This window comes from Amblyomma maculatum, chromosome 9 (genome assembly GCF_055883805.1).
Source record: "Amblyomma maculatum isolate TAMU_Amacu chromosome 9, ASM5588380v1, whole genome shotgun sequence".
In the NCBI taxonomy this organism is placed as follows: Eukaryota; Metazoa; Arthropoda; class Arachnida; order Ixodida; family Ixodidae; genus Amblyomma; species Amblyomma maculatum.
In genome coordinates, this window is record NC_139352.1 from 17,091,269 (window position 1) to 17,106,152 (window position 14,884).

The window sequence follows — 14,884 nt, forward strand, 5'->3', positions numbered from 1 at the left end:
AATATCGACTGATTTGATCTTCTGGCAGTCCAAGGAACTCTTAAGAGTCTTCGCCAGCACCACAATTCAAACGCGTCAATTCTTCGGCGGTCAGCCTTTTTCACAGTCCAACTCTCGCATCCATACATCACAACTGGAAAGACCATAGCACGGGTTATACGGATCTTGGTTGGTAGACTAATGTCTCTGCTCTTTACTAGGCGGTCAAGGCTAACCATTGCTCTCTTTCCCAGAAGCAGGCGTCTCCTAATTTCATGGCTGTAGTCCAGAAGTACGTGCCTGTTAAAGCCCTGTTTAAGCGCCCATTTGCGACCACTCCTATACATAAACTATTGCGCTCTGAAGTTGACACGACATCCAGCAGCGACGAACGAAAGCATGTTTTCTTCCATCGCAAGGAAGCGCTCAGTGAGCTGGAAGACTCGCAAATGGTCTTGCAATGTCAAAAGAGACACAGTGTACAAGAAAGACCAAGCTCTTCCACAACATTCGTAGCATTCACGCTTGTGTCCCGTCCGTCTGCCTGCGCTACCCTGCATACGGAATGAACGCTCAGTGGGTCAAGGTCTGTTTTCGACACGCGTGGGTCTTACAGGGAGGGGCCTGACCCTTTCGTAATAGGCTCCGAAAGAACTCCGCGAAGAGAAGTCGAGCTCGCGAGTATATAACGGCTGCGAAGCTTTGTGCACGAATCGGTGATCGAGGACCCCTTCGATTCGGTACAGAACCTAATTCGAGTCAGTGACACAGAGGCAGAAAGAGCAAATTGAAATTCGCGCTTCACCACCGTCGCTACACGGTGGTCCGACACAATCAGCAGCCTACCAATGCATGGGACTGCACAAGAAATGCTTTCGCGTACAAGGGAACGCACCAGCGCTAGGCTGGGAGCGTGTCTCGCGTGCGCGAGCCTTTCACTGGCTCGTTCCGGCCCTCCCTGCAATGGTCTCGAAGACAAAAAGCAGGGGTGCTGACGTGCCTCGATGCGGCGAGAAGGTCGCCCGGCAAAGGAGCCGACGAACGACTGCCGCGATCGTTCGCGGACGTTACGCCATACGCCAGTCTGTGTTCGGACAGCGCCGTTACAGCTTTCCAAGCGGACGATCTCAGTGCGACCACTTCTAGCCAACCCTGTCTCGTGCGATTCGTTAGCGGAACATGGCTAGCGCCGGCAGCGCCATCTACGGTGATCCTCAAGCAACGCCCGGTTCGGAATTGCGAATGCAAACCCTATATACTATAGAAGTTACAGATGGTAAATGAAGTTCAAAACATTCGTGTTAACGACGAACCCACGCTGCTGCATAGAAGGTTGCATCATTTTTCTACCAGTTTCTGTCAGACTGCAACATCTCAGTGCTAAACTTGATACTTTTCTGCCTCATTTATTTCTCCTGCATGCGTGACCAGCACTATTTAAGCTCACACGACCTTCGCCTTTTGTGACTAGGGGGACGTTCAATATGGTAAATTGACAGGCAGCGCAGATTCAGACAAAATTACTGACCTGTTGGCGTCCTGGAGTAGGTGTTTTAAAGGCACATCAAATTTTGTGCACACCAGAATCATGAACTAGGTAAGTGATGAAAGTAACGAATTATCAGAAGTAGTGTTGCCGCAGGTGACACAGTACAGGGAAAACTAGGTAACACTGAAAAAGGTTCTTCTCGACTATAGGATTCTCTGACAAAACGGAATTATTATAGCCACCGCAACAAAACGCCGGTAATAAGGCTCAGATAAGTTGTTTGCATTCAAAGAAAAAAAAAATAATTTATAAGTGTGCTTTAAAATCTCTTAGAGCGAAACTTTTCGCCGGTTGCAGGTGGCACAGAAAATTGCAACCTGACGAGATCTTGACAACTTAGGGAAGCCGTTTGGACAGTTTTTCGCTTCTCTAACATCTTTTCAATAAACTGGCGAATACGACTGAAGCATCTGAAAAGATATATCTGCCGACCGGGATCACGTGCAGCAGTAGCACGCGCACGCCACCGATACCTCCAGATGGCGCTAAGAGCGCATGTCCACGCAGCGGTCCACACAGTGGCACAGAAGCAGTGATTCCCACGACATAACTGAGCGTCACGCAAGGCATGAGGACCCCTTCGATGCCAGGGGTGGAATCCTCGCGTTCGCTTTCACTGGGACCCCTCACCCCTACGCCGGCCGCGGGGCGCGCAATTAACGGTGCCGGCGGCATCCCGCCCGCAGAGACAAAGCGAGCCGCGCGGCCGGCCGCTCTCCCTTGGCCCCGTTCCGGCCGGGTGCCCCTTTTGTAGCGCGGGCTGCCTTAAAACACCGGTGCCGGACCGCGCGTCCCCGCAGACGCGCACACCCGCAGCGCGCGCTCCCACAGGCTCAGTTGCGACCGCGATGGATGATCGACAGAGGATGAACATTCCACCACGGATAGGCACGGTGAGAGCAGATCTACGGCGATAGGTGGTACGCTTGCCCTTCCTGCGAAATCTGCCTGCAAGACCACCGCCTGAAAAGAGGTCGAACCCAAAACAGCAAAAGAGAGGTCGCAGATTCAAATGTCAGATGACTTTAGAGGATTTCTAACTACAGAAGCTGCAGAGGACGGATCTTGTTCCCTCCTGCAAACAGAACTGATTTTCAACAGACTGAGTACCCGTCGCTGATGCTGTTCGCGGTCGAGACTTGAGAATTATAGCGCATACGCAGAAAATTCATACAGCCCTGGACAATGCGCAGCATACTTGCAACTGTAATGGAATCCTTCCTCTGCTACGACTCTTCAGAGCTAGATGCCCCCAGGGACTCAAAATGAGCTTTAACTCTTTATGTTCGTCTTCATCGCAATATCTAGCATTTAAAAAGGGTACCACAGCCATTGGATCAGATAATTCTCGATGGTATCCTGTCTCCTCCGCCTAAACTGTTTCCGTACATACTAGAATCAAGAATTTGTATCTGGAGGACTCCGTGTCACTTGTTCCGCGGGCTCTCATTAAGACTCTCTCGTCATGTATTTCGCAGAGGCAGTTGCTGGCAGCGTTTTCCCTCCTCTCAGCGGGCCTTCTCTGGACTGGTGCAACGGTGGTACTGGGGTCCGAGTTCCCGCACCACCACGGATCAGGTGGTGCCGGGGGCGGTGTGGTGGTCCTCTACCACAAGGACCCCCCGTTCTCGGGAGACAGACGCTTTCCAAAGGGCAAGCATGTGACCACTTCGCTGGTGCCAGCCGCCTCTATCATTCCGTCGGGATTCGTGCATGGCAGGCCGTCGTGCGCACGGGACCTGGACCTGTGCGTGTTCAACCACGACTACCCCATGTAAGTGTACAGCTCTGGTTACTACTGTTGTGACAACCTTCGGGAGATTTTGCCTGAGCAATTAAAACAGAAGGAATTGATAGTTTGGACTGGTAGCCTTATACACAGATTAGAAACCGTAAAATAGAGTTTTGGAAACAGCGCTAAACCCGGAAAGCACATGTGTACGATTCTCTCAGTCTGCCTAAATGTAGTACGCCAACATCGAAGACGTATATTACCAAGCGCATTAAGCACGGCCGCTAGGCACGCAACTCGAAAGTTCCGCACGCACACTTTGGGTGCAAAGTAACATCAGAAACAGTAAGAGGTTAAGCAGGCTAAAAATAGTAACATGTAGGATATAAGATTATACGTCATCTCGAGAAGTAGAAACAGCCGAACACGCAACAGGATGGCAATAGAAACACGTTAATAAGCGTCCGAAAGCTACTGTCACATATTCCGCAGCGGAGGAGAGTGAGAAGAATTACTCGGTATGAGATTATCTGTTAGGCATGCCAAGCTCATACTAATGCAAAAAAAAAAAAGTTCCGGACTGCGCTTAAGCTTGAGCGGAAATGGCGAAACCCACACTACAGGACTCTATTCAGTGACTGCATCGTCACTGTCACCTGTACTATCATCATCGTCACTATCATTATCAACTAAATTAGCCATCATTGTCATCGCTACTATAGTCATCATCACTATTGCTACATCATCATTATTATTAACTAAATGCACCGTCATTGTCATTGCTACTGTCATCAATATCATCATCATAACTGCAGCGTCATTATAGTCCCTATACTATCATCATTATTACTAATTGCAGTGTCACTGTCATCGCACTATCATCCGTACACTAGACAAGGAAAATTACCTGTTTTTCACGATCCTGGCGTAGAGCAGTGGTTTGCGCGCTTGGCTGGCGATCGGAGGGATAGTGGTTAGATTCCCAGTAAAGACGACAGATTTAGTACCACTGCGAAGGACGTTTTCTGATCTCACTCCCTGTTTGGAAAAAAACAGCGCAATCACCAACTAGCCCGTTCTACCACCCTTAACTTTCTGTACAGGGCGAGCATGAGCAAAATAAATAAAAAAAGAAGGCTTTCGCCTTAAGAACAGATCCCCGAGATATTTCTGTATCCGTACAGACGCATTGACATTGTGCACGTGACCTTGCAACAAATTATCTGATCTTACTTTCTTCATAATCCTTGTGATCATTCGCTTTTTACTTCATTTCGTTGCATGATGAGAAATCAATGTTTCATATCTATTCGATTAAGACACTAGCATCGCAATTCTGATATCGTTATGTGCATATGAATTAATTTGCGTGCCTCCCACCCTCGCTTTTCTAAGGACACTCCTTTAAACCATTTTTTTTTTATCTGGTGCTTACCGAAATGATCACCTTTCCAACATGCATCTCCCCCACCACCCTGTAAATTAAAAAAAGCACGTAATTTCAATTCCTGGGCAAACCCCTGTGTGTATATGCTACATCCCTCCGCCAAAGTGTCCGCTGCCGAGCACTCCAAGTGGGAATCGTCAAAATACATATATGTCTTCTTCTCCCACCTTCGTAGCCACATCCAACATCTTATGCCTAATATAGTTACGACCATTCACAAAGACTCCTAATCACGTTGCTTTAGCATTACGATAACATCAGAAGTCACTGATGTCTGCTTTTGTTGTTGTTTTTGTTGTTGTGTTTGATGTTGTTTTATGTCATTATTACACGGTTGTGTTGGCGCATTTGCGGACCCCTACACGTCTGTCTGCGCACAAGACAGCCGCTCGAGTTATCCGGCTGATTGTAATTCCCCGAGGGCATCTGTCAGCGGCGGCACAGATACAGATACACCTAAACGTACAGTTACCGCTTCCCTCCAGCAGTTGAAGCAGTCCCGGCTGGTGACATCACATCCCTCCAGCCAATCACCGAAATTCATGACACAAATCATTTTCCCTGGTGAAACTTCTGAGGTTAGCGCATTAAAAATGGGTTCCTATAGAAGAACGCCATTTAAACTAGATACGCCAAACTGTACCCATAGCCCACTAAAGCTGAAGGTTTTGAGTGTGCCGTTCAGTATGTAGATACGAACTCCTTAACGCATCAACATAGCCAGCAGGACAACACCAGCTGAAAGTTTTAGTTGCGGGACAACCCCTGAATGACGTTTTCATTGCACTGCGCATGGCTCCAATGCTCTATCCATGCCTGAAAGCACATTTAAGTGTGCGTCCCCTATACCTCAAGCGGGTATCCACCGGTTTTTTGAAGGGCAGTGTCCTGGCCTCGTTCTCAGCTTCTATGGGATGAAATTCATTAGAAGATGGCTCTTTGACGCTGACTCGTACAGACCATGCCAGCACTTCAGTCATGACACTATCTGGCTAACAGCGCTTGTGCCAATAAAATCTAACAATTTCAGCCAGTTATTATCTCTATTCCCTTTCTCGATGGCTCCATGCAGCGAGAAGGTGCAGTCCATCGTGGACCGGTACTACAACCAGATGTACGACCTGTACCACACCCTGTACAAGACGCCTCCCCATGAGGTCCAATGGGTGGAGAACTACACGCTGGCCTTCGCCGCCGAGAAGCAGCACGGCAGCTTCGTGTGCCGCTCAGAGGCCGTCTACCTGCGCATCGGATGGGCCAAGAACTGGAAGGGCATCTGGATGACCGTCGTCAACACCGAGCGCTTCCCGCAGGTCACGCGCGTCGAGAAGTGCAAGTAAGTCTCACGGTGGGGGGAGGGGGGGGGGAAGAGTAGAAGGACTGCGACGCTTACGGGTATACACTTCTTCAAAGTAGTACCACAGTCCTTTAACGTTACTGAGGGACTCTGGTAATATACTCAGTTGTTTTTCCCACGCACCGTTTTGGTACCCTTGAAGGTGTAAACTCCTGTGTATCTCGGTATTGATAAGGTGTATTTTGCGTTTGTAGTATCTTTCACTGGTGTTATTGCTGGTAACGTACAGGCAACATCTGCAGAGCTACTGCAGCTTTATAACAAGTCCATTTCACCACCAGCAACCACCGCTTATTGTGCACTTATCTATTCATTTATTTATTGTTTATTTAGTTATTGAAAATGCCTGCAGTACTCATAGGTATTATTGCAGAGGGAGGATACATCTGAACGCAGATTGCCGTTTTACTGATATGCTACGTGCACGAACTCAAATAATGACACCATGGACTAGTTCACAGTACAAAACAACATGGGAAAATGGCAGTGGGTGATATCTATATTCGTAGGCTCTCCTGTGCCTCTACGTGACGTTACATTAGGTCCCATCCGCGGCGCCATAATCGCCCGTGTCATTATAATCGTACGCGCATTCTATTCATGTGCAGGTACCGCAACAAGCCCTGCGACTACATGGTGCCCTGCTACAAGTCATCCTGCAAGCAGCGCGAAATGCTCTACCCACTTATCGCTGTCAACCCGTATGACGCTGGACAGAAACCCGTCATCGACCTATTCCCGATCCCCAGTGGATGTGTCTGTTACGTAGACGACTACCGGTTCCACTAAGTACCGTTAGAAGGCAGCACATATGCCGTGGTATAGAGTGTTCAGAATGTGCGCATAAGGTTAAAGGCTGGGCCAATAAGGGAGGAAAGTTAGTGAGCCAACTACCTTTGCTGGGATTCAGTGATGAAAAGATTTGCTTGGCCATAATCTTTGCAACAGTTAAGAGCACTTAAACGTTCTGAACAGGTGTAATGAGTGGCGTTCCACGCGTTGCCACCTTCAGATGCAATCAAAAAGGCAATAATAAATGCAAATAAAACTGCATCAATGAAAGAACGCTGATCAAGTCCGGAATGCAGTAATACAAAACAATATACAGCTTTCCCCAAAAGGCTTGATTCTGCGCCATTTAGCAGGCTCTTGTAGCATACCCATAGCAGCCCTAACTTTCGGAATGTAGAGGACGAAATGTCCTGTCATCTTCAAAAGTTTGAAGCTGGCGATGCGTAACAGGCCACATAGCACGGCCCTGAAGCGAATTCCTTGAACTCTATACTTTTGGCAAATGCTTTAGATCTACAATGATCTGGCTGGTGTCCAATGATGGATACAAAAGTGAAGTGTATATATGTGTAGAGCAGTGCTAGCCGTACTTGTCTGTGCATTCTTTAACTTAATCTGCATGAACTGTATGCTCATCCATGAACGTTGCAAAGCGAAACGATTTCTTTGTCATGGAACATTTCTTTCATGTTATGCTTGTGTTTTGACTGCAATAGCAGTTTGGTCCACGCACTAGAGAAGAGCACGTCTCACTTCCAAAGAAGCTGAAAACAAGAATCAACTACACATTCGCGTTAGAATGCAGACACGATACCTCTCTGTTTGAAACTAAAATATTGCCTCCTCTGCTATCGATAATAAAGATGTCAAAAAGGCAACAAACCAACCTTGTGTTCAACGAAAGGTGGTAACACGATACAAGCCCTTGTGAATTTCCCCAATGAAACAACTGCATCGTCAAACGCCTGGTGCACTGCACGCGAAGCAAAACGTTGCGCTAGTTCAATAGGATATACATTTCGGGATAGCTATCGTCCTCGTTGTTGTTTTTTTGTTTGTTTCTAGAACGCATTGCAAAGAGAATAAAAATTCATCCTTACACCTCCGCGCAACATGAGTGGTGTTACATCCTTGTGGCAAGCAACCTTCCGAGTTCTCAGTGCCTCAGAACAATGAAGGGAAACGAAACTTTTCAGGCGGTCAGATTGCAATTCGTTACGATATTTATCGACAAAAAGCGCTACCATACCATGCTTCACACGCTTCGAGAAAGTGAAGCAATCATCTGGAGAGATTGCTGACTCACCGTTTTGATTAAATCTATACTTGGCTTGTGTGGTAATTTTTTGTTTCATCTCATACTCCGGCAGCACTATAGCTACACTACTTTTTCCCATCGAAATAGTAAAGTGAGGTTCACTTCATGGTGTGGTATGCAAATAGCGGAATTCACAAGGAGCTTCGCTATACGCATCTTAGAGCGGCAGCAGCATGGGCAACAGTTAGGGCGCTTTTCCCAGCTATGCGGTGTTAGTGTAACACCGTGCCATTCTGAATGGTCAGCACGTTAATGACATCACGCGTCATGTTATGACACAGCGTCACTGCTAATGGTGACGTCACGACTGAGCTATGCTGGGTACAGTGAACTAGAATATCTGAGAGGCAGTTTTCTGTGGTTATGCAACCAAAGCTACAGAGCTGGCATAAACCAGTTCACTAAGTAATCACTCCAGAAATTTCGCGGAGCGTGCTCCCGAATGTTATAAGGAATCATTCGTGTTCTATTATACCAAGATTATACAATATTAACCAGTGGAGAGCATTTAGTTTGTACAATACGTCATGCGCATGTCGATGGCTGCTCCACCTGTCGGGAATACCGCGAAGCTTACGTGGGCCGCATCTGCTGCGTCTCCTCGCCGGTTCCTTCTTTCGAAATGTGCTTGCTTTGACAACGTACAGCCTTTGTCAAAAGTGTAGAGCCCAAGGGGTCTGCTTGTGAGCCGTGTAGTGGCGCTAATTTAGCATTAGAGGAGGTCCTTCCCATTGGAGAGTGTAGGGCAAAAAATCTTCTCGCCACCAAGAGATTCGGGAACGAAATGCATTACAAGGCGCAGGAAGTGGCTCAGAAGCAGACGCCCCGGGCTCTATACTTTTGACAAAGACTGTACATCGTGTGGGCTGTTGCAAATTTGCGTTCGGATAGCCTTCAGTGGTGCAAGGAACACATTTCGGAAAAAGTGTCGGCGTATTTCCCGCCTCGACAACTATTATTTCAACGTAAAGTCATAACTGAAACCGATAACGCAGCTTAACCGTAATTGAAGCCAGATATCCCTGAACCACGTACCCGGTGTAGTAACAGTGCGAGGAAAACTCCGCCGCATAGCCTTGCCTGCATATCCATAGAAAGCTGCATACCGTTTTTTTATATCTTTTTGTTTAAGCTAGTAATTATAATAATAATAATAATAATAATAATTGGAATAATTGGTCCACGGGAAAGGAAGGGCGCAGTATCTGTCGCACTTGTTCAGTAGACACCTGAACCGCGCCGTTAGGGAAGGGAGGAAAGTGGAAGTGAAAGCGGAAGGAGATGAAGGGGTGCCATAGTGGAGGGCTTCGGAGTAATTTCGACCACCTGGGGATCTTTAACGTGCACTAACATCGCAGAGCACAAGGACGCCACTTCGTTTTGCCTCCATCAAAACGCAGCCGGCGGCGGTCGGGATCGACCCCAGGTACTCCGGCACAGTAGTCGGGTGTCTTACCACTAGACTACAGCGACGGGACTTGTTTAAGCTAGTAGGCAGGTTTTTGGGGCAAGAAAGGCACAGTATATCTGTCTCACCATCCTGCACACAATTTGTGAATTGATTTATAGAAAATGAAAAGCACAATTCACGGTCGACACCTAAACCGCACCGAGACACCACCCGAACTACAGGCCTTCATTTTTTCCCACGTTCCGAACACTTCCGACAAAACCCGAGCCGAAACTGGGGTACGGGGGCGGTTTTTCAAGCAAGCGAGCTTTATATGCTCACGCGTAATATTAGTTATAATAGAGATTTAGCTTACCGTGATCAAAGCCACCTAGTCTAGGTGGCTTTGCTGTGATCCGCGATCCGCCACCATGACTCTCTACCGCGCGTGGGCGGAGCGCTTAAGCTGATTGGTCCCGACGCGGTAGGTGTGTGCCGACATCCAGTATGTGGCGCCATCTATCGGCATCAAGGGGCGTCTGGGCATGCACAGTGGAACACGCGGTGGCGGATCATGGTAGCGGATCGCGGATCACGGTAAGCTAAAACTTTCTAATAATGCAAACCGCCCCCAACCTTAAATTACGCAGTAGTAACCACCCTGATAGGTTATTACGTTTAGTCTTACGAAATTTCCTGGCTTACGTAAAACGGTTTGGTTTATGGGGTTTAACGTCCAATTCAAGCGACTCAAGCTATATGGAAGACATCGTAGTTGAGAGTTCCGGAAATGTCGACCACCTGGGGTTCATTGACTTGCACAGGCATCACACAGCACATAGGTGCCTTCTTTCCACCTCGATCCACCGAAAAGCGACCGCCGGGGCCAAGATTCGATTGCGCATCCTTGGGCACAGCTAGCAGTCGAGCGCCCTAACTGCACCACCGTGGCGGGGCCCTACGTAAAATAAGTGGTGCTGCAAAACCTTAAATTTCTGTTACAAATTTAAATTTTTCTGCTAACGTGAAATCTAAGCTGGAACTGAGTGACAAAAGTTTAATGACAGCAGGCGTTTTTGTATACGGTTTTGTAGAAGAAAAAAATTGAATTGTAGCAGAAATTTAAGGCTTTACAGCAGCTAAAATCATGTTTTGTAAGACGTTCAAGCTTTTGCAGCAGAAAAAACTGTTTCGTAGCAAAACCTCTCTGTTGCAGCACAAAAAAATAAAAGTTGCAGCAAAATATCGTCTTTACAAGGTAGAAAGTTCACATTTTCGTGCAATTGCATTACATCAAGAAATTACGAACTTTTCATCCGCATGTCGTCGTTATCTGTTCCTAAGGAAAACCTATACAGCTTTCCAATAATTGGTCGCTGGACGCCGCCATTTTGTTCGCTGGACTGCATTTTGCGCTTGGCACTAGCCGTGTGGAAGCTGCAGCGGAACCAGTTTTTCTGCAGTCCAGAAAGGAGATATTTCGACATCTTCCTCAACCGAAGAAAAGAAAGGCTTGCTGATCGAATAACTTAGTTTTATTGAGGGTGAAAAATAACTATCACCATGAAAACTATATTATGCGCAAAACGTTAGAATAATATCATTGAAACTATAATGTCCTCGGGTAGTACGAATTTCCTGTTCTTTAGCAAACAAATATAGAAGTGAGGGGCTCATTACGAGATACACACAAATGGAGCAACAGCCCCTGAAAACAGAGGAAGCATAGGGGAATTTCTGTTTGGTGTTGACTGATATGAAATAACGCAACCATGAATTGATCCCAAAAGAGTAAAAAAAAATAATCGCATGCCGATGCTTCGACACTAACACAGCAAAAAAATATTTTAGGTTTATACCATGGTATCAGTGTCTGTTAGATCAATATGTATATTGCCGTTATTTAATGATTCCGAAGAGGCACAACTTTCGAAATGACGGTACTGACAGCCGGTAGCCCCGTCCCTAAAAATTCCTTCGCAACGCTTTGAGGACAGCTTTATAGAGCTGGCAGTGCGGTTTGTATTTAACGTCCAAAAGCGACTCAGGCTGCGGGCGACGCCGTACTGGATGGCTCGGAAACTCTCGACTGGTTCTTTAACGTGCCCTGACACCGCACAGTAACTTGTTTTTCGCCTCCATAAAAAGTGGCCGCCCCGCCAGTATTTGATCCTGCATCCTTGGGTTGGGCAGTCTTGCGCCCTAACCACAATATAAGCCACCACGGCGGGGAAAGTGGCAAAGGCATTCTGCCTAAATACTGCTTTCTTGGTGATAAGTAGCGCGTTTAGTGCTCGCTTATCGGTTCTGCAGCCCTTCGATGGACACGTGAAGGTGTTACTTATTGGAACAATAAAGAAACAGTGTTTTGATGGCGAAAATTGTTTCTCAGGGTGCATCGAATATTGACTTCGTTATTTCCCTTAAGTTCCCCACGAAATTTTCATGCGATATTTTTTGACAAGAACTAGTGGTGGCCATATTGATGAATATCTGAAGCGTTCTTGTACAAAAACGCCGAAAATGTTGGTTAGAAACGTTCAGAGAATTTATCATGGCAATATTCCAAATACTTACGTGCGGCACGGCAATCCTATCACTGAGTTAAACCAGGGTCATGGTACAGTGATCTTTTTACAAAAATGGTTTTGTGCACTGCCATATCGGATACTGGACTGTGCTCGTAGCGCAGGGAAGGCTGAGGATTAATAATCTCCCACAAACCCGGCCCACAGTCCAGCGAAACCGGTTCGCGAGTGATTTCCCATTGGCTGCTTGCATTGCTTGTACGCGCACATAGCGAAAAAAGTGACGCTGCTGTCGGCCACTCTTGAACGCAATATGCTATGGCGTGTCTGAGTTCGTCTGCAATAACAAGTTTGGTAACTTGGGTTTGCATGGTGTGTAAAACAGCGAAATATTTATTTTTGGCTGCGCAGCTAGTACTCCAAGAGCGTTTTGCGCCCAAAACGGGAATTGTTCAAACGCCATTGTATTCCATACATTTCTGATGGCGCCACTACAGCACTCCTTTGAAACCCAGCTGAAGCAGGCGATATTTTTGGAGGACATATGCGGAAACCCCCGCCCACTAAACTATGAAGGGCGGGCACGGCTGTAGGCACGAAAACGAAACTATACCGCGGCAGACAGCGTGGGGCTGCGCTCTGCTTGTTTCAAACTTCAACCTTTAAGGGACAGAACACTGCAATTTAGGCCCCAAATTTGTTTTCGCCGCAATGGGAAGATTGATGTCTAAAATGTTCGATTCCAGTTTTGGTAGAAACAGTGTTGAAATGTTTTACCGAGAATTTTTCGATCAGTGCATGCGCCCGTTTTTATGTAGTCCGATGCTCGAAACCATAAGCAGCGACCGTGATGACGACTGGTGGTCGACAAAAACGACGCCCCGAAAACAAATTAAATTTCACTCACCAGGCAGTAATTCGACATTTTTTGCTTAGAGCAACGTAATTTTCAGTTTCATACTCAAGGCTGTTACGGCACAATAACGCACGACTCGTCGACGAATGTTTTACTGAGTACCATCATCGCTTCATTTATGCAATTCCAAACACTGTGGCACCATCTAGTGGCAAAACCTGAAAGCATGCCTCTTGCGATGCGAAAGGAGGGGTAGTTTTTTATTAAAGGACGCAGTAGAGAGAAAAAAAAAAAATATAATGAATTTTGACATGCATTCCTAGAAGAAAAAGAACAGTGTGCACTGAAATCAGCTATATTTTGCTGACATATAGTCACGTGGGGTACTATTGTAGTGCTCGACCTGTACTATATGAGATAGTCTTTTCATCTCCATGATAATCTCATGACACATTTTGGCCAATGTTTTGTCCCTTTAAGGCTTAGACCGTCATTTGAAGTACACACTGAGTCTTCGCGTGGCTGAGGACATCCAGTCAAAACGACTTAGAGATAAATCTAAGAGAGAGGAGTGATAAAAATGCTTCAGCGCCCCGCATCGAAACTACCAGCAAAAGTTTACAGTTTTAGCAACGCCATACGGCAAACGTGTGCTAAGGCAACTGCTACCGTACCACAAATTTGGCTAGGCAATCCCAGAAACGACAACACATTATCATACATGCCATACGGTATATGCAGTACGGTTGTCCGAAACCACAATAAATTTATCCAAAAAATGAAAAGCTAACTTTTGTTGTCGCCCCCCCCCCCCCCCCCAAAGCAGCCAGAAAAGAACTCAGAGAGAGAGAGATAAGAGAAAACTTTGGCACACAGCATCGAAACAGCCTGCAGGAAACAATCAAACGAAGAGATAAGAACACACTCTGGCACCTCACATCAAAGCCCCAGAAGAGAACACGGAAAGGTAAGAAAACTGACATAAGAGAACACTTCGGCCCCCCGCCCCCATCGAATTCCCGACTGGTTATAGCAAATATCGCGAAAGGAACTGGTGCAGTTGTTGTGTGATAAATACATGCCGGGCACTTTGTTACATAGAGCTGAAATTAACTAGGCCGTTACCTAATCCGGCTATTTTTTCTTCTAATCTGGTTTGATCACAAGAGGATGGTAACAGACTAAAACTGTGTGGGGTGAAAGTAGTTGCAGTGAATGCACTGATAGAGTGCTCATGTGCCACAGCTCCACCCACTCAATTATGAGTCCTTTCTGTTCGCTGCACACGCGCATGTATGCACGGACGCACGCATTCACCCAATGTGAAAGCCATAACAGGAAAAAGCAGGTTCAATCCATGTGACAAATGTGAGATCGTAGAAGTCAGATTAGCAGGCGTTATTTAGAAATGTCATAAGTGCCACAGGGACATATCTCGTTTTCAGATGTTTTTTCAGTACTTCGAACAGAAACGCGTGTTACAACTCAAATCAAGCAGAAAATTTAATTCACAAATTAATAAAAATTTCGAATACTTTTTTTTTTCCTTTATTTGTTTCTCAGTGTCTAAGAGGAACATCCTTATTTCCTGTGACACTGTAATGGAAGAAGCGTGCCACCAACGCGCGTGTGGATTGATAACTGGGGGTGGGGAAGACCTGCTGCATGTGGTAATGTGCTACATGTTGACTCTACATGAGAATGTCATCATGTGTGTGCTTGGTCCCCTCTATAACTCGGACCCGACCATCACAAGCAGTTCACTGCAATATGACGTCATCACCCTGCACCCTTACTCATCTTTTACTTACCTTTTTCCCAGTGTGGAGCAGCAGGCCAGGGTCACCTTACCGCCTGCCGACCTCTCCACCTTTTCTTTCGTTAATTTACTTTCTCCCCCAGGTTTCAGTTTTCGTTTCACTCTCACCACAAATTT

The 14,884-nt window shown here is 46.5% G+C and overlaps 1 protein-coding gene across 1 annotated transcript; it reads left to right on the top strand.

Annotated features, from left to right (window-relative positions):
• The first annotated feature begins 2,376 nt into the window (after positions 1 to 2,376).
• LOC146178439 (neurotrophin 1-like) lies at positions 2,377 to 6,853 on the top strand. The gene is made up of 4 exons (XM_084579757.1): positions 2,377 to 2,421; positions 3,007 to 3,302; positions 5,780 to 6,043; positions 6,673 to 6,853. Exons 1-4 carry the CDS (start codon positions 2,377 to 2,379, stop codon positions 6,851 to 6,853), a joined length of 786 nt encoding a protein of 261 aa, XP_084435883.1.
• Positions 6,854 to 14,884: the final 8,031 nt, after the last annotated feature.